Source organism: Rhynchophorus ferrugineus, unplaced genomic scaffold (genome assembly GCF_030347505.1).
Source record: "Rhynchophorus ferrugineus isolate W39M unplaced genomic scaffold, kcgeb_rfMv2 rfM2, whole genome shotgun sequence".
Lineage (NCBI taxonomy): Eukaryota > Metazoa > Arthropoda > Insecta > Coleoptera > Curculionidae > Rhynchophorus > Rhynchophorus ferrugineus.
In genome coordinates, this window is record NW_027472581.1 from 723,018 (window position 1) to 747,568 (window position 24,551).

At 31.2% G+C, this 24,551-nt stretch overlaps 3 protein-coding genes across 15 annotated transcripts; 2 read left to right on the forward strand and 1 right to left on the reverse strand.

Annotated features, from left to right (window-relative positions):
• Positions 1 to 313: 313 nt before the first annotated feature.
• On the reverse strand, positions 314 to 2,041 carry Rpn6 (Regulatory particle non-ATPase 6). Its single transcript, XM_076395490.1, has 2 exons — positions 853 to 2,041; positions 314 to 792 (listed from the first exon to the last, which is right to left on the reverse strand). Exons 1-2 carry the CDS (start codon positions 1,979 to 1,981, stop codon positions 671 to 673), a joined length of 1,251 nt encoding a protein of 416 aa, XP_076251605.1. The 5' UTR covers positions 1,982 to 2,041; the 3' UTR covers positions 314 to 670.
• Positions 2,042 to 2,903: 862 nt separating this feature from the next.
• On the forward strand, positions 2,904 to 10,431 carry LOC143190905 (transformer-2 protein homolog beta). 12 transcript variants are annotated; one of them, XM_076395498.1, is made up of 8 exons: positions 2,904 to 3,108; positions 3,317 to 3,396; positions 3,516 to 3,605; positions 5,998 to 6,262; positions 6,328 to 6,503; positions 7,961 to 8,002; positions 8,257 to 8,357; positions 9,930 to 10,431. In XM_076395498.1, the coding sequence occupies exons 1-8, from the start codon at positions 3,094 to 3,096 to the stop codon at positions 9,953 to 9,955; spliced, it is 795 nt and encodes a 264-aa protein (XP_076251613.1). In that variant the 5' UTR covers positions 2,904 to 3,093; the 3' UTR covers positions 9,956 to 10,431. The 12 variants fall into 12 exon arrangements, with proteins under 12 accessions (XP_076251613.1, XP_076251614.1, XP_076251616.1 ...); XM_076395499.1 differs by having other exon boundaries at positions 8,269 to 8,357; XM_076395501.1 differs by having other exon boundaries at positions 8,278 to 8,357.
• Positions 10,432 to 12,009: 1,578 nt separating this feature from the next.
• Positions 12,010 to 23,926, forward strand: LOC143190891 (peroxisomal acyl-coenzyme A oxidase 3). Of its 2 annotated transcripts, none has more exons than XM_076395466.1 (10): positions 12,010 to 12,109; positions 12,181 to 12,430; positions 12,493 to 12,804; positions 14,470 to 14,789; positions 17,198 to 17,477; positions 21,533 to 21,776; positions 22,923 to 23,159; positions 23,216 to 23,367; positions 23,423 to 23,710; positions 23,767 to 23,926. In XM_076395466.1, exons 2-10 carry the CDS (start codon positions 12,311 to 12,313, stop codon positions 23,866 to 23,868), a joined length of 2,055 nt encoding a protein of 684 aa, XP_076251581.1. In that variant the 5' UTR covers positions 12,010 to 12,109; positions 12,181 to 12,310; the 3' UTR covers positions 23,869 to 23,926. The 2 variants fall into 2 exon arrangements, with proteins under 2 accessions (XP_076251581.1, XP_076251582.1); XM_076395467.1 differs by having other exon boundaries at positions 12,078 to 12,109; positions 12,220 to 12,430.
• The last annotated feature ends 625 nt before the right edge of the window (positions 23,927 to 24,551 follow it).

Sequence of the window (24,551 nt, forward strand, 5' to 3'; positions counted from 1 at the left end):
GTTCCAAATACTAGACTAGTTCTATATGATTAAAACTCGACTCCATTGAAATGATCCAAAAAATGACACTATATGTAACGATATTCCGTCAATAACATTACAGTTTTATTAGCTAGGTATTTAATGTATAGGGGCATCACTTTTACGTTTTACTATTTTTGACAATAGTAATATTTCATTCTGTCAGCGTAAATCGACCATATAATTTTATCGGGCTCAAAAAACGCCAATGACTTATGCAGGATTTGATCAAATGGAATTAGACCATGATGATTACTATTTGATGGGAATGAAGTAAAAGAAATGAACAACATGATGTTATACTATTTATTCAATTAAGCATAATAAACAATCGGTGTTAACTACTTGTTTAAATCATATACAAAATCTGGGATCGAAAAAAAAAAGAAAATGTAAAGAACAAATTCGTAACTTACAAAAATCCAGGAAATGTATTATTATTAGTTTACTACACAATTATTTACCCAAAAAATCTTTTAAAACAATGTTAATTATGTACACCATAACATACAACACATTTAGCAAAAAAAATCAAAAGTATAATCAAATATCTATTAGTTGATGGTTCAGGTAAAATACATACTAAAATAGGAAAAATACAGTCTGTTTGTTTTTAAAAAAATTTAGATTTTAAGTATTTCAATATGACCTATGACAACTTTTTAGCTTTTTGATATAGTGTGTCCACTACTTTGCTCATGCTTTGTATTGTTTCTAATGCCATTTCGTAGGTTTTGTCTACTGGGGTTGCTTCGAATACGATTAGAACACCTGGAAAATTTTTAAAAAATGAGATACACTAAATTTTTATTAACCAGTGTAAATACTCACCTTCACCTTGATCTAAAATTCCATGGAATTTAGCGTCCAGTATCATCTGTGATAATTTCTTCTCTACTTGTGGCATGGGAAGCTTGATGGACTTTGCAATGTAATCGACTTGTACTCTACTATAAGGTTCAATAATTCTACAAAGATTCTGTTCTAACATATTGTCATATAAGGTTCCCAGGTGGGCTCTAACTATAACGTCATCTTCTAATTCTCTCTTAAATAACTTAACAGCTTGTTGAAAATCTGCCAAAGACCTTTTGTGAGATGCTTGAGCCACAGCCTTCATTGCATCAATATCCCGACCAGCATATTTGATTGCCAATTTTCCACTTATAATTTGTTGTACATCTTCAGGAGTATTAAGCATTATTTTTGATAACAACATGTACTTCAGGGCAGTTAAAGCTTTTGGAGATTCTACACTATCAAACCCTTCAAAGGCCTCGTAAAAATATGAATAAGCTGTCTTGAAATCTTTTTCATCAGCAGCATGTAAAATACCTGACTGTAAATCTAGCGATGCTTGTATTTTTGGTGGACAATAAATAGCATTTGCTGTTGTACGAGCTGAAGTAAGAGCTGCTCGTGCCTTCGGCAAATTACTTAAGGCATGGTATGTCTTGCTTTCTAATAGCTGAACTTCTACCAATAAATTCTTATCATCCAATTTCTTCAATTCTCGCAATAATACTGACCCTAACTGAAGGGCCTCTGAAAACATACCAGTGTCAAAATAAAGAGCTACCAGTCTGGCTTCTAATGACTGCCTTAAAAACGTTCTTTTCTCATCCTTGGCCCACTCAATACATTCTTTACAAAGCTGGACTTCGATTCCTATCCCAGCTTCCAAATCCAAAAAGAAATCAACCAGCGATCTAACCAATTTTGCTGCTTTTGCTTTACTAATTTCACTCAGAAACGGACGTGTTTGTTTTATTAGGTCTGCAAGCTCCTTGGCCTTACCTTCTTTTTTGTACTTCTCGCCAAGATTTAGTATATCCTGTTCTTTATTTTGAATACGCTTCTCGTCACTGTCTCGATTTTCATCTCCTCGTTTCAAATTCATCAAGTTTTCGTGCTGAGAGCGAACAGATTGACTCCTTTCAAACAACATAGCACCCGCCATTTTCACTATCTAAAAGAGCACTGTCATCCAAAAACACTGTCATCAAAGAAATAGACTTATGACAATAATTCTAACCTACACCCTGCTATTTATTTGCTTGTCATGCGCCATAGCATACAGAAATACTATCTCTGTATTCTGTGGTCATGCGCATGGCATATGTCATATTTTTTTTTAATTTAAGAAAAAAAATTAATTATTTGTTAATTATGTATTTTTTACTAGATTTTCATTTAATTATACGTTATTCTTGCTCAAATATTTGGTGGTCGTTATGTCATTAGTTAAATTTGTCATATATCATATTTTTGTTAATATTTTGAAGAAAAGTTTGCCATATTCCCTTTATTGTGATCCAATTTACTTATTCAGCTTCATCTTTATTTAAGGTTTTATATTTCTATATTTAAACAATAATTTTGCAAAATTTTATTATAACTATTTCAGGAACTTATATAAAGATAGTTAAGTAATAATTGAATATTATATCTAAAATAGTATCTATAGTAAATTTTTATTATGTATATAATATATAAATATATATACATATATATACAAATATATAATTATTTATTATTATATTTATGTATTTGTTAATCAATATGATCAACATTGTACAATCAAAATCACCAAATTTAAAAATTATTCCTAAGACAGTGCGATGTTGCCAAATTGTGATACCAACATAAGATTATGGAATCGACATATTTATAAAAATTATAATATACTATGTTACAAATTGTCAACATTCAAGATAAATAGCTAATAAATTCAGTCTGTAAAAATTGTATATCATGTTGACGAAATTTAAAAATACGTTTATTTTGTTTTGCGTAGCATTAATTTTTTTCATAGTGCTATTTTTTGTCAACACACCAATAGTTTGGAGGAAGAATATAGGAAGGCGTATAAAAAATGATTTATTCAAACAAAAACCTTAAATGTCAAACTAAGGTTAAACTTGGCATCGAGGTACGTGACGCCATTTTGCTTGAATTACTGTTGTGTGACGGTGTGTTTAGCGTGGTCTCAGAGTTTGGGTTTAAAAATCGTCATTAAAAAGACGTTTTTATTAATTTTCAATACAACAATACTTACAAATATTCAACAAAATGAGTGATAGAGAGGTAAGTGTTTTGATGTTATATAAAGTCTATAGAAGAATAGACCGGTAAGCGGGAAGCCATGCTTGTTTCGCATTAGAATATTTTTTTTATTTGCTTTTAAATATTCGTTTATTAATAGCCTTGTCAATGCTATTCAGTTATATTTACTTAAATTATGTCTTATCTATTCATATGTAATATTTTTAAAACTTTGTTTTTTCGTTGCTAGGGAAGTCCCCCTGAAGATTTTGAACGCACAATAAAGCGGGAGGATTCTCCGAGATACAATAAGGGCAAGAGTTATTCCAGGTAATGAATCACAACTCTTGGGATCTAACTTCTATGATACTTTTGGTGTTGTAATCTAACAAATATGAATATAATTGTTTACAATTTAATATGACTGTATTGTGTTTATTCTTATACAGGAGTCCTAGCCGTGGAAGAAAGTCAAATCGTGACGACAGAGATCGACGTCGGGATGATCGTAATAGAGATTATAGCCCTAGAAGGGATAGGTAAGTTTATATATATTTTTGAATGTGTCAAAAGGCAACCAAACCGTATTCTGAAATGTATAACTTTAAATGTATATACTGGTATCACGTTTGGACTAAAGCGATGTCTGGGTTGAATCTTTATCATATATCAACATTATTAGCCACATTATAATAAATACAAAAATTATTTATAAATAACAATAGCTAATATTCTCTATCAAAACTATGAATATTAATTGAGGTTTTATATTTTTATTATTTAAGTTATTTTTTAAATTACTGATTAACACACAAAAATAACCACTTGTTTTAGAGTCTTGTTTCTTGTTTAGAAGCTTATGTGCATTTAATGATTTGCATTGATAAAATCTTATCTTTTATTCAGTATATTTAGTACTTTCACTGGATTGTTTATTATCTTCATTTTTATTGTATCTTCATTATTTTTAATTTGTGGCTTGAACTAATTTTATATTCACAAATAAATTGAAACCACTTTGTAGTTAAGTATAATTGAAAAGATTTATTATGTCGCCCGGAATAGTATATATATATATCTATATCACAGTGAGGTTATGTTTGTTCATATAGTTACACTATCTCATTCCGTTTATATATAAATATAGAAAACAATTGAAGGAGTTTTTAATCTTAAAGTGCAAAATAGGAACAATTTTTACAGTTATGCAGACCACTTGACTCTTATTTTAAATCTAGAATTATTTTCATATTCTTATTTTAAACCTTTAGTATATTTACATGTTAGAAATCCTAACATCAAATAAATTATTTCCAGTTTTTTTTTGCTATTAATGATACATCCACACTGAAGCAACATATTATATAAGCAATTTATGTCAATTCTAAAAATGAAATATTGTTTTGTGAATCTATTTTAATTAGTTGGAAACTTTGGAGGGTACATGAAATAAAGTATTTGTAAATCTTGTTTATTTGGTGGAAATGTTAAGTTTAATAATTGGTTTTTAAGTATAGCCCAGAAAACTAATGTGAAAATGATTCATTGAATTGGTTTTGTTCAGTTTTCTGAGTTGTCAATCAGAAGAAGGAAGTTTGGAGCAACATCTTACTTTTGATCGAATCTACTGGTAGTATTTTTAGAGATTGCTTTCAAAATTTTTAGCTATTATAGCTATTTGATGCTTCCTACAATTTATATATGCTTTTTCTACTATCTCTATGTGCAGTTATAAGTTATAATGCAATGTCTTCTTAGTTCTGATTGTTTGCACAATTTAATTGATATTGATTTGAATAGTTTTATATTGATTCCTACCAAAATATGAAAAAGACATGATACATCATACATATTGGACTTCATGTTTATCACTCTTACTATTATTATGTGTAAAATTTATTCTTTTACAAAACCTTAATGTCTTGACACATAAAACGCTATTACTATTTGTACATTTTAGACCAAAGTTTTAATTCTATTCTTTAAAACACCAGTTTTTCTGAAAAAACTTGGGTTTTAAAAGAAAATGAAGGCGTTTTCTCATATAAAACGTAGAGTTAAGTTAAATAAAGATATAAGTAGTGAGAATAATTCGTATTAGTATGTTGCTCCAGTATGGTCATATCAAGGCCCAAATTTAAGCATTTTTCGGAATAGGATGAAAAAAATTGAAAATTTTGCTATCAAATTTTTTTTAAATATGTTTATTGACATTTCAAGAATACAAAAAATTCACCAAAAATAAAACGTTTACAGGCTAGTGAAATGGGGGTTAAAAAAATGTGCCCTACTCAGTACATTTCCAACCCTTGTAGTGTTCTGAAACAAACTTTTTGATCAGTAAAAATTCTCTACGAACCTTGGAAGCAAAATAGCATTCTTAAGTTGTCAGAAAAAAGTTGTGCCTGTTTATTGTCGAATTGAACCAAATTTTTCCAATATCCAGCATCCAAGTCCTTTCAGCTATGTGAATTGTTTTAATTATTTTTTTTTTTGGACCAAAAGCACATTGTGGTCAATATTCGAAATTAGTTAGTCCTTCATTAAATGACAACAGCTATTGTATATAGCTCGAAGCAAAGATCCAAATTAACGATTTTAATGATTCATTATTGTTTTGAGTTCTGAGTATATCGGGAGTTTTCGCGACCTATACCACCTCACAAAAGTCGTAACTCCGAAAATAATTCGAATCTCGGAAAACTCTCTTGAGAACGCATTCTTAAGCTAATTCCTAAACCAGAACACCCCCTTATCACAAACGCCGTAAAACGAAGAGAGCTTACGAAAATATCCTATATTGATACCGGGTGACTAAGTAAATCTGTACGTTGATTTGTTAGATCGGAATAAAGATTCGTTAAAAGGTCAATTTTTGCGCCCTCGAAGTGTCAATAACTGAATAGTGTTTTCTGTAATTTGACCTTCCAGGTCGCGCAGTCGATCGCGATCAGACAGACGTCGCAAGTCCTCGAGATATTCGCGCAGCGCTTCACGCTCGCCCGGGTACAGGCGATCTCATTCACACAGTCCTATGTCTAGTCGCAGGCGCCACATAGGCGCTCGCGATAACCCCAAGCCGAGCAACTGCCTTGGTGTCTTTGGCCTCAACGTGCACACCACCGAGGACGAGCTCTACCACATATTCAGTAAATACGGACCGGTCGAAAGAGTACAAGTGGTCATTGATGCAAAGGTGAGCCGTACGATTACCAGGTGCCGGAAACATAGCGTTATCTATCCTTTTGTTTTGCTTTTCAGACTGGAAAATCGCGAGGATTTGCGTTCGTTTATTTTGATAACACTGAGGATTCAAAAGTAGCCAAAGAACAGTGTACTGGAATGAAAATCAATGGAAGGAATATTCGAGTAGATTATTCGATAACGGACAGAGCTCATACCCCTACTCCAGGAATATATATGGGAAAGCCCACTCCGTAAGTAGCTCTAACTATATGTTAATGTTTCCATCTTTATAAATATGATTACATACAATGCTCTTTTTGGAATGGGGATAGTAGAATGATTAAGCTCTGCTGGAGTATCACCAGATCTTTAAGTCGCTGTCTAATTCTTTTATAAACCAATAGATATTTTTAGATGGTTCAAGCAGTCTTAACACATGCAAACAAATAAGTCTAGGTTTTATTATTTTTTCGTCTATTTTTCATGCAATCATTTAATTTTGTCTAACCATCCTGCTGTCATGCATTCCGTAATCATATATGTAACTTCTCTTTGGTTTGACCCCATCACATATACTAAGCAGTTTACTTCCTTTTTTATTTTTCATACTATTTCTATTTATATGTCCAATTCATAGTCCTTCTCATTTTACCTTAGTTAAAAAGAGACGACTGTCTGAAGAGACTCTGTTAAATATCTACAAAATTCTTTAAAACGTTAGTGATAATAATTAGAGGTTATAAGCAGGCAAACGTTGTAGATCAAAAGTCTAAGTTGATGCGGCAATATTGCAACGTGCTGTCATAAATTTTGATGGCGTGCATTGGCTGTTTTATTGGATAGGCTATACTTCTGTTGATTCTTGTATGCTTCTTAATTTCATCCTTTCTTGACTTCAGATACATTATTATTGGTCTTATTAGAATGTTATACCTTTACTTTTCTCTTCTTAATCTTTCGTCTCTTATTTCTCTCTGACTCATTTAACTCATTCTTTATTCGTCATGAGTTTTTGTCCTTAATTAACTTTTTCAGTATATAACTTTTTAACAATTTTCAATAAATACATTTTATTACACACTAAAAGGGAAATTATTTTTGGTCAGCTTCATAGTGAGCAGTACAGTACTCTAAGATTGAAAAGTTATTAAATTGATAAGGATGGCGTTCACTTTGGGGTATATTTTATTAGTTTTTTATTATCAAATTATCAAATTGGATATTCTGAGATATTTACTTAAATACGATTCAAAATACGAATATTCGGACTTTTTCATTGCATCCCCTATAAATAAATTGTTTTTGTCAGCCGTACGGTTTTGTCTATGCTGTATGTTTCCAATGCAACCTTTTTCGTCCGAACTTTTCTCTAAATTAGACAGGATACGATTTTTACTTTTCATGAAAAGTATAATAATAAAGTTACGATTAGTTACATTATCTATTATATTCCTCAAATAACGTTGACCTTTTTTACTAACTATAGGAAATAGTTATTCCCACTAATTTAGATATATGAGTAATGGGTGATTTCTAAATACCATTAGAAATCATTTAAATTTTTGGGATAAATTATTTAAAGATGTTTAGGAGTTGTCTCATTAAGGTCCAAGACACAACTTAAAGGATACTTTAAACATTCAAATAAAGTATATGTATATATTATAAATATTGAAGGAATATTATAAAATCTTGCTTTTTTTTTCAGAAAATACAGCGATCGATACAGCGACAGACGCCGTGACAGAGAGTAAGTATTTCATTTAAATGATGTCCATCCTGCCTTGTTTGGAGCACTAACACCACGAAATGTGATTCTGCTCTGTATAAGCAGGGAAAACGTAACTCTCTACCTTAAGACATGGACGTTTCTCCTATTTGTTAACATCCATTTAACAGGGAGTAACAGTGACTTTCATAGATTCAATTATTCATATGTAAAATTACACCGAATATTTCTAATTGAATTTGCGAATGTACAGTTTTGTATTTTATGTATTCCAGTGATTATTACAGAAGTTCCAGATACTACCGACGGTCGCCATCTCCCTATTACAGCAGTCGAAGTCGAAGGCGATATTCCCGATCCCGTAGTTTCTCTCCACGTAAGTAGCTTATGAATGTATACGAATTTAATGATATGGTGAGATGCATTAACTAATTCGCATTTATATTGCATGGATATTGGTATAAACTTTAATTCAATCCAGCTTTAAGTAGGTCCAGGGATTAATTCTTATAATTTTTTGCCCCTTCTATTGAGAAGAAGTGGTACGATTCGGGTTCGGTAAGAACAATATGTAAAAGATACTGAGTGAAGGAAAGTTTGAGTTTGCTCATCCCAAAAATCGCTATAGTTGGTCTTTATCTCGGTGGTTCTTTGTTGAAATTATACTTTTGGGTTTGATAGCCTTCAGAAGTTGAATACAGATGACCTTGTAACTTCGAGTTATTTCTTTTAGTACAATAATTAATCTTTTTGTGACCAGTTTGATGACTGTGTAGACTCTTGTTAAACCTTATTAACATTTGAATTGTAATAAATAAATAGCGTGGTACTGCAATTTAGAACCCATATTTAGATCAAATTCATACCATTAACTAAATAAATATATAATTTCAAAGTCAATTATGTCTTGGAACAGAATTCCATATCTATCTGAATCAAGAAGCTGTTGCTAATTTATAATCTTATTAAGTATTACCCATGTCTCAAATCCACTAAAACTATATTTTTTCGGTACAGATTTTAATCTGATAATACAGCATCATGAAGTTCTAAAACTGCAGCCGATTTGTCCGATAACATTAAATTCCTGGACACCTTAGATAAAGCTATTTCATTTTCTAAAACATCAGGTTTATATAAATATCCATGTAATACAATGTAAATTTAAGGAGTCATATACAAGGTATTAAAGTGTTGAGTCAATCAACTGTTTAAATTAACAATTCCTACAATATACAAAAGAAAATACGGATATGTATAACTCCAGTATTCGTAACTTGATAGTATTTTTAGATGAAAATTCAGACCCACTCCCATAGTAACATATCAAATTGATTTGTGTGGGAATATAAGAAATAAAGATGGTTATACAAGAAGTTCTTATAAATGCGATTAGCAGAGAAATGTATATTAAACCGTTTGTTTTAATTTCTATCATTTAATATGAATTTCAGGTCGTTATTAACTTTGGAGATGGTCAGTGCTTTTGGATGCTTAACAGGACTCTTAAAATTTTGCTTAGAGTCATACCCACATTTTAAAGATACTTTACATTAGAGAATGTTTTTTTGTTTTTCGGTTTAAGATATTTTTCCAAATTTGGTTCGGAAATTCCCTGTTTAAATTCCCCGTTTATGATTGACTTGTGACACAAATTGCCCAATTGTATTTCACCAAAAATTTATCAGAAATGATGCTAATATTACATTATAATAATGTGTTTCTTATAATACAATATTTTTTTATTTTCTGGTGTATTTTTGCGTACTAACTCCAATTTAATGAGTAATTGGAGAATAAACCTGTAATATTAGCCCTTTTCATTGGATAATCATATTAGAATTAGAGATATGTTTTTGTTTTGGCTCTTGTACATGTAAAATTATAGAACTTAAGATTATAATAAAATTAATTTTCACTAATATTGCTTTTCTGTGTTTTTAAAAAGGGTTGAGAACAAGAGCTTTTGGATGAAATTGAAGTTTATTGAGAAATGAATGAATATAAAATAATCACAAAGTCCTTGCGAAGCATAATCGCTACTATGAAAAAATTGAATGAATGAAAAACAAGAAAATGTGTCTATTGAAACAAGATTTTCCATTTGAAGAATGAAATCTGTCTCGAAAAAATCAGAAAAACTCAAGTTTGATTATGGTAGCAAATGTCATCAGAACATTCGCCTACTACATTTAACATTATATATGTTAATGTTAATAACATTCCAAATTTTCTCTATGTCCTCTACCCCCTCCCATCATCCTAGCCTTTGAATTTATTTCATTAGGCTCTCCATTTACAAATAAACTTCTTTTTCAATCGAACATTTTATCATTAAATAATGTATTTGGCATTTTGGTAAGTATCAAAAGTACATATTAAGACTCTTGTAATGTTGTTATTAGTTATAAATACATTAGTAACCGAAAATATATGTATTCTTTAAGAAATATCGCATTTTTGTCTTAAAAACCCATCCATTCCTTTCTATTTAACAAATACACAATATTATCGAAATGATTCTAGCTTAAAGAGGAAATTAAAAAATAAAAACAAAAAACTTATTTGTACTGTAGCAACAAACTATATGACAGAATGCTTCATACAGTTATTTCTTAACTAACAAAAGATTGTACTGATAAAAATTATTAAAACAAAGTTGTTACGACTTTTCAGTTATTTACGCTTTATACAAATTATATAGTGAAAAATATTCCTTCTATATAAAGACAATATAACCTCATAAAACATTTGAAACAAAAATATATTAGATGTATCAAAATAATAAAGAATGTAGTTCCAAGAAAATTCTATTTTATATGTATTTGGTGTGTACCGAAAGTGTATATTTAAAACTCTTGTAATGCCTTTAATTTTATAGATATATTTCTATAGCAACAATATATTTTTGTTTTCAATAAATTAACTTTTAAAAGTGTTTAAATGGTTAATAAAAATGTACTTCAATTAAAAACTCTAAACATGACCGTAAAACTTGTGTTAGTACATCTATAAAAATTTTAAATTACATTTTATATAGATTAAATAATTAAGCAAATAAAGCATTTTTGTTAAATTAGTTCAACCATTTCGTCCTAATTAACTAAATAAATAATTTTATCGAAATACATTTAAATGGTCTGTAGCAACAGCATGAAAAGTTGTTTTCAATAAAATAACTTATAGAAAGTATAAAAACTTAGTTCAATAAATAAATAGTTAAAATTACAAAACATCGATATCCAAAAAAGTCCAAATTAAATAGTGAGAAATATTTTATGCATTCAGACAATAAAACAAATATTTTTAATAAAATAATTTTATTATATTAAGTAGTATTTAGCTTATGAAATAAATCTTACGCTCTTGTATATCGCTGGTCATTACTAAAATATATCACGTCTGATTAAAAACAGTATGAATATGAATACATATATTCCATACATATATTCCATTATTTAAAATAATCTCTCTTGAGAAACAAAATAAAAGCAAATACACATAAGTAATGGTCGATACAATCGACTGAAGACTATCGAATCATTTGACTTCATTTTGACTGAAGAAAAATGATTTTTTACTGTATTTAATATGATTTTTTACTGTATTTAATATTCAGGAAATACATGATTATATAATAAAGTTTTAATTATAAATAATAACAGCTTTTCTTCTTTCTAACTAAAAATCTCCCATAATATTTACTAATTTTTAATAAAATGTCACTTATACTTATCTTGAATAGTTTTAACCAATAATAGAAAAATACAATTTTACTGTCTAACTGACTTAAAGTACAATCATAAATGCTTATTAAAAGTTGACAAAGTGGTAGTAGCTACTATTATTAATGCAATACATTATTAATAATCATAATATAAACAAAATCTAAAATATTAATATTAATAAATAAATGTAACCGAAACCTTGACAGGCATTTATCCATTACAAGGTCAAAGGTGGAACAAGGCGGAAATGTCAACAAGTAACAAATGAAAACATTCGATATTTCCCAACATTAAAATAAATCCGAAGTATGCATTGTTGCCAAGCTAATTGTAATCACTGGTTTTTCGCAACTATAAATATTCATTATATGAAGGCTTGTACTACAAAGATACAATTTAGGTATTAAAAAGATCGTTAAAATAAACGTCAATGTTGAAAAACATACTTATGTCGTACACTGTATTTCGTAGCTTCAAAGTAAACAATACCATCGTACACACTCTAATCAGTTTGTAGTTCGTCGCTCACACGATTGAAACATTTGAGGCCAAAGTTTAAGGTATTCTATACAATTCAAATAGACGATATTGAAAAGTAAACATGGTGGATTTAATAAAAAACTTCAAAAGTGGCCCTTTAGATGTATATAGAAAGAAATCTACATTCGATTGGAAGAAATTAAAGTTGTTTCTAGAAAGCGAAGAAGTAATTAAATACGAGGTAAGTAATTACAAGACCGGTTTGCTCGCGGTAAGTTTTCTCCGTGTAATTTTCCTTTTCAGAATGATTTATACGAGGAACTACAACAATATTCGGAATTTAGGGGAAATAACGTTACGGTACAACGTACGTTCGAGGAAGAAAGGATAGTTGCGGCCCGTCAGAGCAATTTACTTCGCAACATAAAATTACTTTCTCTGGAATACACTATACAAAATTTTAAATTTCCCACTACAGCAAATCGAATTAGGACACAGTTTATTCCATCGGCAGCTATTAAATTCACAGTTTCAAACACGTTGTTCGTAAATGCGATTTATTCACTGGGCACTGGCCGTCATGTTAAGTTCATAACCGATATTGAAAATGGCAAGGTAACTAGTAATAATGTATATTATTAGCGCATGAAAAAGTAATGCACGTTATTGAATTTTGTTCTTGCGAAATAAATTATTACTTTCGATTCAAGTTTTGGTCGTGTCATTAATGTCATTAGTGTCACTATGTACATTTTTGATAGTTCTTCTAATAAAACAGCCAATGCGCGTCACAGATGGCTGAATATACCGCCACATGCAGTTTGTAAATATGTAAAATTCGTTTTAAACTTGAAGCGAATTTTTCCTTCTCATTTTGTCCTAGTTAAAAAAAGACAGAATGCGATCTAATGTGCCGGAACATGTAACTGAATTAGTCTATAATATTCGATTTACGTTGACACAGGTCTGCGCTGTTGTCAAATGTGTATAAAATTCTTTTAAACGTTAGTGATAATAAATAGATTAAATTATAAATGAATGTGACAATATTGCAACGTGTTAACGTCATAAATTTTGATGAAAATTGCTGTTTTATAGGGTAGGCTATAATTATATGATGGGCTAGGGAAAATATAATGTATTCATAAAAATTTATATAAAACCATCACTGTAGAACTTCGACAAAAATATCAAGAATTCAGGTCATGCACCTGAATAATTAAAGAGGATCAGAGAGGTTTGCTCGATTTGAATAAATTGGCGACAAAATAAACATTAATTCGTTTTAGTGCTTAACTAAAGCACTAATCATTTATTTATTCTTCGAAACATTACTTTTTAATTGTTTTAATTTAATTTCGATCAATTTTTTTAATCTTAATATATTATATTGTAGTCTTAAACATGGACGTCAACGGCAACATTTCAAACTAGCTTGTAATAAATTAATTTTTCTCTTGTTTTATTCTTACTTGTTGCCAATTTTTTCGTAGCTTATTTTCTGTAATTTCCAAAAAAAACAGATAAATGGGAGACATATCAATTAACGTAATCAGTAAACACCAAATTAAGTTGAAATTTGTAATGATCGAATTGTTACATGTGATAAAAATGGATTGATTACGATAAGAATAACATTTAGGTTCGGAAAATTATAATAATATAATTGGAGTATTTGGTGATTGATTCTACGTGGTTTATTTTATATAAGCTTTTTACTATGTTGTCATATCATTAATTTGTAAGTCTAATCTACTGATAACGATGCCGTTCGGCAAAAACTTGGTAAATAAAAAATCTGGTCTGGTCATGACATCAAGCGGTTACATGTTTCTTTAAAGTAGTTATTTTTAAGCAATATTTGTTTCAGGAAATTACGGCTGTTTTTTTATATATAATTATATATAAAAATTAATTATATTATTTTTAACTAGAGTAATGCTAATTAGTAAAATGAGACAAAAAAATACGCCGAGTTTGAAAGGGATTTTTCGTTTTCTGAATTTGGCAATACATTCGACGGTGTTGATGACGTGCATTGGCTGTTTTATTGGAATGATTAAATTTTTTTCTTTCAAAATCGCTTGTATTTAAAGGTTATGTTGTTGACAGATGTATGTAATATTTCAGAATGGCGTTTTTGATGAGACATTTATATATAAGTGATAGCCCCTTCTTTTTTTGAACTAGGACGTATAACATAATTAACAAGCATTAAAAACATGAATTACTCTTCCCGGGTTTAATATGTAATTTACTGATTAATAAATAATTTTACAGATTTCGGGTTGTTATTGTTTAACCGAAATAGGGCACGGCAGTAATGCGAAGGGCATGCAAACGACAGCGACGTATAATAAAGAGAGACAGGTGTTTATTTTGAATTCCAAAGACTTTCAAGCCGCTAAATGTTGGGCAGGTGGATTGGGACAAACCGCAACACACGCGCTGGTCTACGCCCACCTGATAGTAAACGATGTAAATCAAGGCCTACATTGTTTTATTGTACCTGTAAGAGATCCAGATACCTTATTGGCGTATCCGGGTATAACAGTTGGAGATATGGGTGTCAAAATAGGTTTGAATGGCATCGATAATGGGTATGTATTTACGTTACGAATAATAAATGATTCAATAAATTTTATATTCGGTAATTTTTTTTAAAAATTTATATATATCGTCATGTTTGGTTTGGTTTGGTTATCTCCAGGAAGTTTCTTACAATTAATGTTGGGTTGTATTTCCTCTTGAGCGTGTAATTTGCAGCTAATCTTTCTTCTGCGTATTAAGGAATATGTTTTACGGACGGTCTCTGAATCTATGTGCTTTTTATATGTTAACTTTGATCTAACTATCGTTTGAATTTTCAACAGGAGGATATTATTTTACTATATTATTTTCACCTCTTTAAGCATTGTCATATTTTGGTGGAAGTCTTGGGTTTGTGAAAGTATAAAATCATTCGAAACCATTACCAATGAAAGTATTAAGTGTTTGCGTATATTCTAATTAAATCGGATCGTTAGTTTGTGAATTATAGCATTTTGAGTGAAGTAACTTTTGTTAATGTGAAAAAAATGGATAAAAAGGAATTTCGCGTGTTGATGAAATATTGCTTTTTGAAGGGAAAAAATCAGTTGAAGCAAAAACTTGGCTTGATTCCGAGTTTACGGACACTGCCTCAGGAAAATCAACCATCAACGATTGATGTGCCAAGTTTAGACGTGGTAAAATGAACACCGAATACAATGAACACAGTGGTCGTTACCAACGAAAATAATAGAAACGAATAGCGACGAGTTGATGATTCGACGATGATTCACAGCACTGTTTGAAGATGATCAAGCGTAATAAACCCGAGTTTTTGCGTCGATATGTGACAATGGATGAAACATAGCTACATCATTTCACTCCGAAGTCCAATCGACAGTCATCCGAATGGATTGCATACGATGAACCCGCTCCAAAGAGTGGGAAAACGCAACAGTCGGCTGGCAAGGTTATGGCGTCTGTATTTTGGCATACGCATGGAATAATTTTCATTGGCTACCTTGAAAAAGGAAGGACAATCAGTAGCTACTATTACTTAGCGTAATTTGAAGAACGAAATCGTTGAAAATCGAGCGCATTTAAGGAAAAAGAAAGTGCTGCTTCACCAAGACAATGCACCGTGTCATAAGTCAGTGAAAACGATGGCAAAAATCTATGAACTGGGGTTCGAATTGCTTCCTCATCCACCGTATTCTCCAGATCTGGCCGCCAGCGACTATTTCCTATTCTCAGATCTCAAAAGAATGCTCGGTGGGAAGAAATTTTCGTCGAATGAAGAGGTGATCGCCGAAATTGAGGCCTATTTTGAAGCAAAGGACAAATCGTACTACAAAAATGATATCGAAAAGTTGGAGGGTCGCTATAATCAGTGTATCACCCTTGAAGGGAATTATATTGAATAAAAAAACTAATTTTGCCAAAAAAATGTGTTTTACTATGGTAGGCCGGGGACTTTTCAATTGACCTGTTATATATATTAAAAAACGATAGTGGCTTGGCAGCAATCCAAGCATCAGTCCATATTCCCTCTTCTTCGGCATTTAGGAGCTTTGAATGAGACAAGTCATGCTGCATTGATCTGAACAAGTGATAATCAGAAGGCACTATGTCTAGTGAATATGCTGGGTGAGTTTACCATTCGTCTCCCCTTTTTCCCCAAGTCGTTCTTTGTCATTAACGTCAAAATCACCACTTTTAAATCGATGAGACCAATGATATGATTCCACTCCATATGATTGGAGTATGTCGGAGTAATATCACCATAAAATTCTAAAAGAGTTTGATGAGTTTCGATAGCAGATTTCTTCAAGCCAAACAACAAAAGCAATGTCGAAAATACCATTTTATATGTTATATGCTTAGCAACTGTATACACTGAGTAACTCAATATTATTTAAAGAAAAAGTGTTAGTTCATGAAGAGAAAAGTCAAAACCATAAAATTTAACAACACGTTCATCAATAGATATCATTTTCATGATATAGATTTTAGGATTTGCCAAAAAGATTTTGGGAATTACTGTGGATGAAACTTAGGTCTACCACCAAGATCTTTAATCCAAACAAAAAGTACGCTTCCTGTCAGAATTCTACGTGAAAATCCTCCAAACTCGGAGAACTATAAAAATGAAGTATTTAGTTTCTACTTATAATATTACGATGGATATTATTCGTCTGATTTAGGTCTTATTAACTTCTGATAAACTTCATCTATTCTTCGGATATTTGCACACATATTCCAACGTATCAGATCGTACTTTGTCTCTTTTTAACTAAGAGGCTTAACTAGTAAAATGAAAACGAAAGATCTGCTTCAAGTTGAACCAGATCTATGTCTATGACGTGCATTAGCTGTTTTGTTAGAAAAACTATATATCGACAATATCTTTGAACTGTTTTTTTTTCAAACGATAAAATTTATTGAATAACTTGGCATATTTCAAACTCCTTGTTTTCAGTTTTTTAATACTAAATAACTATGAAATACCGCGTGAAAATTTGCTGAACAAATTGGGCGACATTACCGACGATGGACAATATGTTACACCATTTAAGGACAAGAATAAGAGACATGGAGCAGCTTTAGGTACCCTTTCTGGTGGACGGGTCATGATCACCGCAATGTGCGAAGCATACTGCACCAAAGCACTTACAATAGCTTTGAGATATGCCGCGATTCGTCGACAATTTGGTCCTACCGAAGACAATGAAGTCTCTCTATTAGAGTACCAAACTCATGTAAGTTTGCAATGGGGGTCGCAATATCGAACTAATCGAAGTTAATAATGAAACATTAGCTTTTTACGATAGTTTAGTGGTTAGTTGATGTTACGAATTACTTTTAATTCGAGACGACGGAATTAGTAACAACTAGCGTTGGGAACTATCGACTGAAAACAGTCAGTAAAATAGTAATTACTATTTTCAGTAAAATGCACGGTTCGGCAGTTTTGTTAAATTCGTGATGTTAGACGAAGATAATGTCCGAACCCTTTCCGGTATAAATTGTGAGAGAGAGAAAATAATTACTGAATACTTTTAACATGCATTTTAATAATTTCATTTTAAAGAAAGTAGAATTATTTTTATATCTGAATGTTGTCTGGATCTGTAAAAAGGAATGTAAAAGGAATCTGTAAAAATCATATTTTAATATGTTAATTGCTATTTTTAAATAATATACTATAACAAATATAGACAATACAATAGAACTTAACCAAAACCTAAAAACTAAACATGTACAATACCCATGAATACTAAATAATGATTAAACATATACATAATCATAGAAAAAAAAACTAATTCCTGACATAATTAAAAATGATCGCATAATAAGTACTAGGGCTTTTTTAAAATAAAGTAAATGCTTTATTTATTATTGAACCGAAATTTTTTTAAACAAAAATCGAGAAAGTAATCGAAATATTACCTATTATTTCCATAAAAACAGTCAAAATTATTTTACCATTTATCATTCACAATTTTAATCTTTTTATCCTATTACATTAACAATCTTGAAAAAGACCAATAGATCGATATATACATAAATTTACAACCATGTCCTAGCGGGATTCGAACCGCCGGCTATCGCAACAGTAGGAGGGCCGTCGTGTGGTCTTTACCACTGCGCCACCAAGCTGGCATGCTGATCTATATTAATATACAATATATTGTAATTTACAACCAAACTACCAAAAAAAAATCATAAACTATATATATTAATTATAAATCTATGTGAGCATAAATTGGGCACATTTTTGTCAACGCCGCGGCTAGGACGGCAGAGCCAGAACGTTAAAAATCAGTCGAATGAAACTAGTAGCAACAAAAATAGTAACTAAAAGTACACGACTGAAACAGTTGATAGTAAATAGTAACAAAATTAGTCGGACCGAAAATAGAGACTGAAAATAGTCGATAGTAAAAAGTAGTCAACTAATAAATAGTCGATAGTTCCCAACACTATTAACACCCGTATGTGGCCTTCAAACAACAGAGAAACTTTGTTTACTTTTCTGCCAGCTGTTCGAGACCAACTACAACGCCCTCTATTGGTTATTCTTCTTGTTTGTCTACGTATTAGGAATGGGCTCTGTTATCGATAATTTTGTAAAACTAATTACTTTTAACTTAATTACTTATTACTATAAAATCTTACATTCGATATGCTTATTACAATCTTAATTTACAAATTAATTTATTACTACTGTTCTGTTTTACGTTTATTAATATACAAGCAAGGCGTGTAGGGGATTAATACATTAGTACGTATTTCCCGAAATAAAATAAAACTAAACTACTTCAATTAAAAAAAATGATGAGAAATGATTTTTAAAACAATGAATTAAAAATAATTCTGTATGTTGCTTAATTACTTTGTAATGGAGGAAATACTGTTCAAATTAAACAATAGCTTATATTATAAGTGCTATATGGTCTGATCCATCGCACAATAAATAAGAGGTCCGAGTTGTCGTCTATTGTACTAGAAAACGTAAAAAATTTTTATCTATCACAAAATGAAGTTGTGTGAGAAGGACTAAATGAAGAAATAGCGATGATGAAGATGAAATCAAACGAATCGTCTTGCCATCCAGCGTATAATTGAGATCTGACCTCCAGTGGCTAGTGGCTGATTACGAATCAGGCAGATAATCAGGTAAAGACAGATAACATAAACCTACCGGTACTCCAACAAATGGCCATCAAATAGAAACAAAATCTCAGGACTGTTAACCTTAAAGCGTAGTAGCTCCAAAGCCGTCCATATTAATCTTGCATTGCGGCGAGAGATGGCACTACTAGAATTAAATCCATGTTTTTTAGTTAGCCCTAACTCTCAAAAGATGCATGATTAAATTTGATAGCTGTCTGATCATTAGTTTGCGAATTATAGCGTTTTGAGTGAAGCAACTTTTGTTATTGTAAAAAAATGGATCAAAAGGAATTTCGGTGTCGATAAAATATTACTTTTTGAAGGGAAAAATTACAGTTGAAGCAACGCAACAGCAAAGCAACTTGGCTTGATGCCGAGTTTCCGGACACTGCCCCAGGAAAATCAACCATCAAGGATTGGTATACTAAGTTTAGACGTGGAGAAATGAGCAGCGAAAACGATGAACACAGTGGACGCCCAAAAGAGGTTGTTACCAATGAAAACATTTAACAAATCGACAAAATGATTTTGAATGACCGTAAATTGAAATTGAATGAAATAGCAGACACTCTAAAGATATCAACTAAACGTGTACATCATATCATTCACGAATATGTGGGTATGAGAAAGCTCTGTGCAAAGTGGGTGCCACGCCAGCTGACTTTTGACCAAAAACAACGACGAGTTGATGATTTGGAGTAATGTTTGAAGATGATCAATCGTAATAAACCCGAGTTTTTGCGTCGATATGTGACAATAGATGAAATATGGCAGCATCATTTCACTCCGAAGTCCAATCAACAGTCATCCGAGTGAAAGCACACGATGAACCCGCTCCAAAGCATGGGAAAACGCAACAATCGGCTGACAAGGTTATGGCGCCTGTATTTTGGGATGCGCATGGAATAGTTTTCATTGACTACCTTGAAAAGGAAGGGCCATCAACAGCAACTATTACATAGCATTATTGGAACGTTTGAAGGACGAAATCGCCAAAAAACGGCCGTATTTGAAAAAAAAGAAAGTGGTGCTTCACCAAGACAATGTCAGAAGTCAGTGAAAACGATGGAAAAAATCCATCCATCCACCGTATTCTTCAGATCTGGCCCCTAGCTGTTATTTCCGGTTCTTATATCTCAAAAGAATGCTCGCTGGGAAGAAATTTTCGTCGAACAAAGAATGATCGCCGAAACTGAGGCCTATTTTGAAGCAAAGGGCAAATCGTACTACAAAAATGGTATCAAAAAGTTGTAGGGTCGCTATAATCAGTGTATCACCCTTAAAGGGAATTATGTTGAATAAAAAAAACTAATTTTGCCAAAAAATGTGTTTTACTATGGTAGGTCGGGGACTTTTCAATTGATCTGTTATGTTACATGACGGGTGCACGATTTCTCAAACAGAAGCTAAATACCTCGGCATCTATGTCGACAGTAGGTTAAATTGGAAAAATCATGTTAGACAAAAGCAGAACAGATCAGACTCAAAATCAAGAAACTGTACTGGTTAGTTGGAAGATACTCTCAACTTAACTTAAAATCGAAGATATCAGTCAGTCATAAGGCCAATTTGAACTTATAGGGTTGCACTAAAACAGCAAGCAAGCAGCACTACGTAACGAAGAGCCACATGATGACCTCGAAATCTAATGGATTTACAAAGTTATCCAAGATTTCGCCTTAAAACATGAAATACGGTTACTAAATGGAAGCAATACAGCTGGACACTGGACTGGACTAGACAATAGCAGGAAATCAAAAGATTGAAGAGACCCAAACCACACGCACTTGTATAGTATATATATGTTACTGTTTAACTTTAGGTTAAATAGTTTAGTTTTATTTTAATTTGAGACATACATACCGATGTATTAATCCCGTACTCGTCTTGCTTTTGTATTAATGCAAATGTAATAGAGCAGTAATAATAATGTTAGATGTAATTAATTAAAAAAAAACAGACCCAAGCTTCATAAAAATCAAAGCCACTTCACAAATGTGCCTTTGATGGTTTTTATTTTGTTTGGTCATGGAATTAGAATTTTATCTCGGTTTTGTGAAATTATTACCGGAATTACAGATTGCGATCCCTATTTTGTATCGATTAAAAAAAAGTACAATTATAGCTCCATTTTTAGCAATATAGATTGTTCCCTCATCTGGCTACCACTTACGTTCTCAGAGTATTTTCCACGTGGTTGGTTGAAGCTTTATACAAATTCAACATTGAAACTGCCTTGGGTAGTAACAAAGATGAACAGGCCGCTTTAGGCATGGAGATACATGCTATTTCGTCAGCTTCGAAAGCAGTGGCTGGATGGATCACCAAGTATGCTATTCAAGAATGCAGGGAGACATGCGGTGGCCATGGTTACTTGAAAGGTACGAAAGTGATACCATAATTATTGACATTTGTTAAAAGCTCAAGCAACCACCGCATTGTCATGATGACTGATTTCGAAAAATTACTCTGCGATATTTTATGTATTTGCTTTACAAAAGCAGATACCAGCAAGCTGGCAAAAGATCATAGATCAAAATGACATATATAACCCATCCAATAAAACACTCCATCAAAATATATGATGTTAGCTCATCGCAATATTGTCGCATCAAGTAAACCAAAATTCTATCGTTTACAACGTTTATCAGTTTAGTACCTCTAAGTATAATCAATAATGTTTTAAGGAATTTTGTAGACCTTTTGCAATATGGTTCACGAGTACCAATACAAATCGAATTTTATAGGCTGACTAAGTCATAAATCCTATCTATTCTATTCTATGTCGTTTTAACTAGAAATAAAATTGGAAAATGAAACGAAAAAGCACAAATTTGACTGCAATTTTATTAAACAATTCAATCTTTACAATTACAATTAAATATGTAAAATTGGTTTTAAATTCAGAACAGATTTTTCAATGCACGTCATCAAAATTTATAATAGAACGAACCAAATTTAAGTTTTCCTTTATTCTGATTCTGACAACAAACTACTGATGTAAATAAAATAATAAATCAATAATAATGTTATAAAATATCATTTATTTTAACTTTATAGTACGTCTAATGCACATTTATTGAAGGATTTAAACTACAGTTAATTAAACACCTGCAATAATTTATTGGTTAGAGTTATTTTATTATCAACACAAATCGAATTTTATAAACCGATTTGGTTACATGTTCGAGCATATCGGGCTTCATTCTGTTTTAACTACAGTAATGCTAATTAATAAAATGGGAAAGAAAATGTTCCGAGTTTATAAGGGATTTTAGGTTTTTATAAACTGAATTTGGCAATATATTGGACGGTGTTGATGACATGTATTGACTGAAAAATGAATTTGTTTTTATAATAATTATGAAATCAATACCTCTTTCTACTCTCTATTGATCTTTGAATCTATCAGAACTCCGTATTTTTACAATAACAAGAATGATTGAAAATCAAAAATAATCCCATTTTAGAAATATAAAGAACAAATTAATTACTATATTATTTTTTACAACCCCCTTATTTTATAGCTGCCGGAATTGGAAGTATTAGGGATGACCACGATGCCAATTTAACGTATGAAGGAGAAAACTATGTTTTAATACAACAAAACAGTAATTGGCTTCTAAAACTATGGCCTTTAATTTTAAACAAACAAGAAATTTCGTCTCCCCTAGAATCTATCAATTTCTTAACGGAGGCATTAAATATATTAGAACATTCTAAATTTAATATACACAACATTGAAGAAATTTGTTCACCAAAGGGTAAATTATAAATAATTTCAAGTTATTTAAGTTTCTAATTATAAAGTAATTTTTAGCTATTATCGATATTTATCAATGGTTAGTTTGCTATTTATTGAAAAAAACCTATACTAGTTTACAAGACAAATTAACCAGTCAGTCCCATTTCTGGGCCAAGTCTTCGATTCAAGTATTTAAAGCCAAGAATTTATCAACTGCTTTCATCCAAGTAAGTATCACTGATATCTTTACAATATGAACAACTATACATTTTTATATTTTAGCATCTAATGTTACAAATAATGCTACAAAAAATAAACGAGGCTCCAGAAAAACCTATCAGAGATGTTTTACTTAAACTATTCGCACTTTTCGGACTTTGTTCTTTGGAAGGACACATTTCAACATTATACGAAGGCTGTTTCGCGACAACCCCTCAGTTGGCTACATTGAGAGAAGAAGCAATTCTGATGTTATGTTCGAATATTAAAAATGATGCGATAGCTTTAATTGACGTGATTGCACCACCTGATTTTATTTTGAATTCTGTTTTGGGCTCGTCTGATGGAGAGGTAAAAATATATTATTACAAGAACAAACAGAACATACATTTTACCAACTGTTTCAGGTATATAAACGTTTACAAACAGCTATATTCAGTTCTCCGCAAAGTATGAGTCGGCCTAGTTGGTGGGAAGAATTAAAACCTGTTGCTAAATGTAAACTATAACAAATTACATTCGTCTTTATACCCAACAAATTTAAGCAATATATACTCTTTAAAAGTATATTTTTGTTTTCAATTACTTAGCATCTGATCAAATGATTAAAGACTATTACAAATGAAAATTTTATGTATGTAGTATTACATACATTAACATTTTTACTCTCTGTTTTTAAAAACCTTCTCCTAAGAAAATATAAAATAAAACCTTTATTATATCCTGTTGGGGCTTGGTCATAAATTTATGTTTGTGATTGTCATTAGGCAAGAGTGTACAATCCGACAAGGAAAATGATCCCAGTCACGCCAGTAACCAGGCTGGGTAAGACCGGATGTCTTCTGGGATGATTTCTAAGTTGATCACTCGCCAGTCGGTACTCTTAATTCCGAGGACCGTAGTTCGAAAACCACATTAAACTGTAGAAAGAGATTTTATAATATATTTGAAAAAAAAATCACTACTTTTTAAGAGATTTAGAAAAAATATATATTTTTTTAGGTTAATATTTCACTATTTTTATTTTTTCTTAAAATATCGATATATTTTTTTCTAGAATATTAATACTTTTTATACTTATTGCAAAAAAAATATCGATATTTTTTTCCTCCAATATAACGATATTTAAAAAAAAATATCGAAGTCATATATCGATATATTTTTCCACACCCCTACTCCAGACAAATTCCAG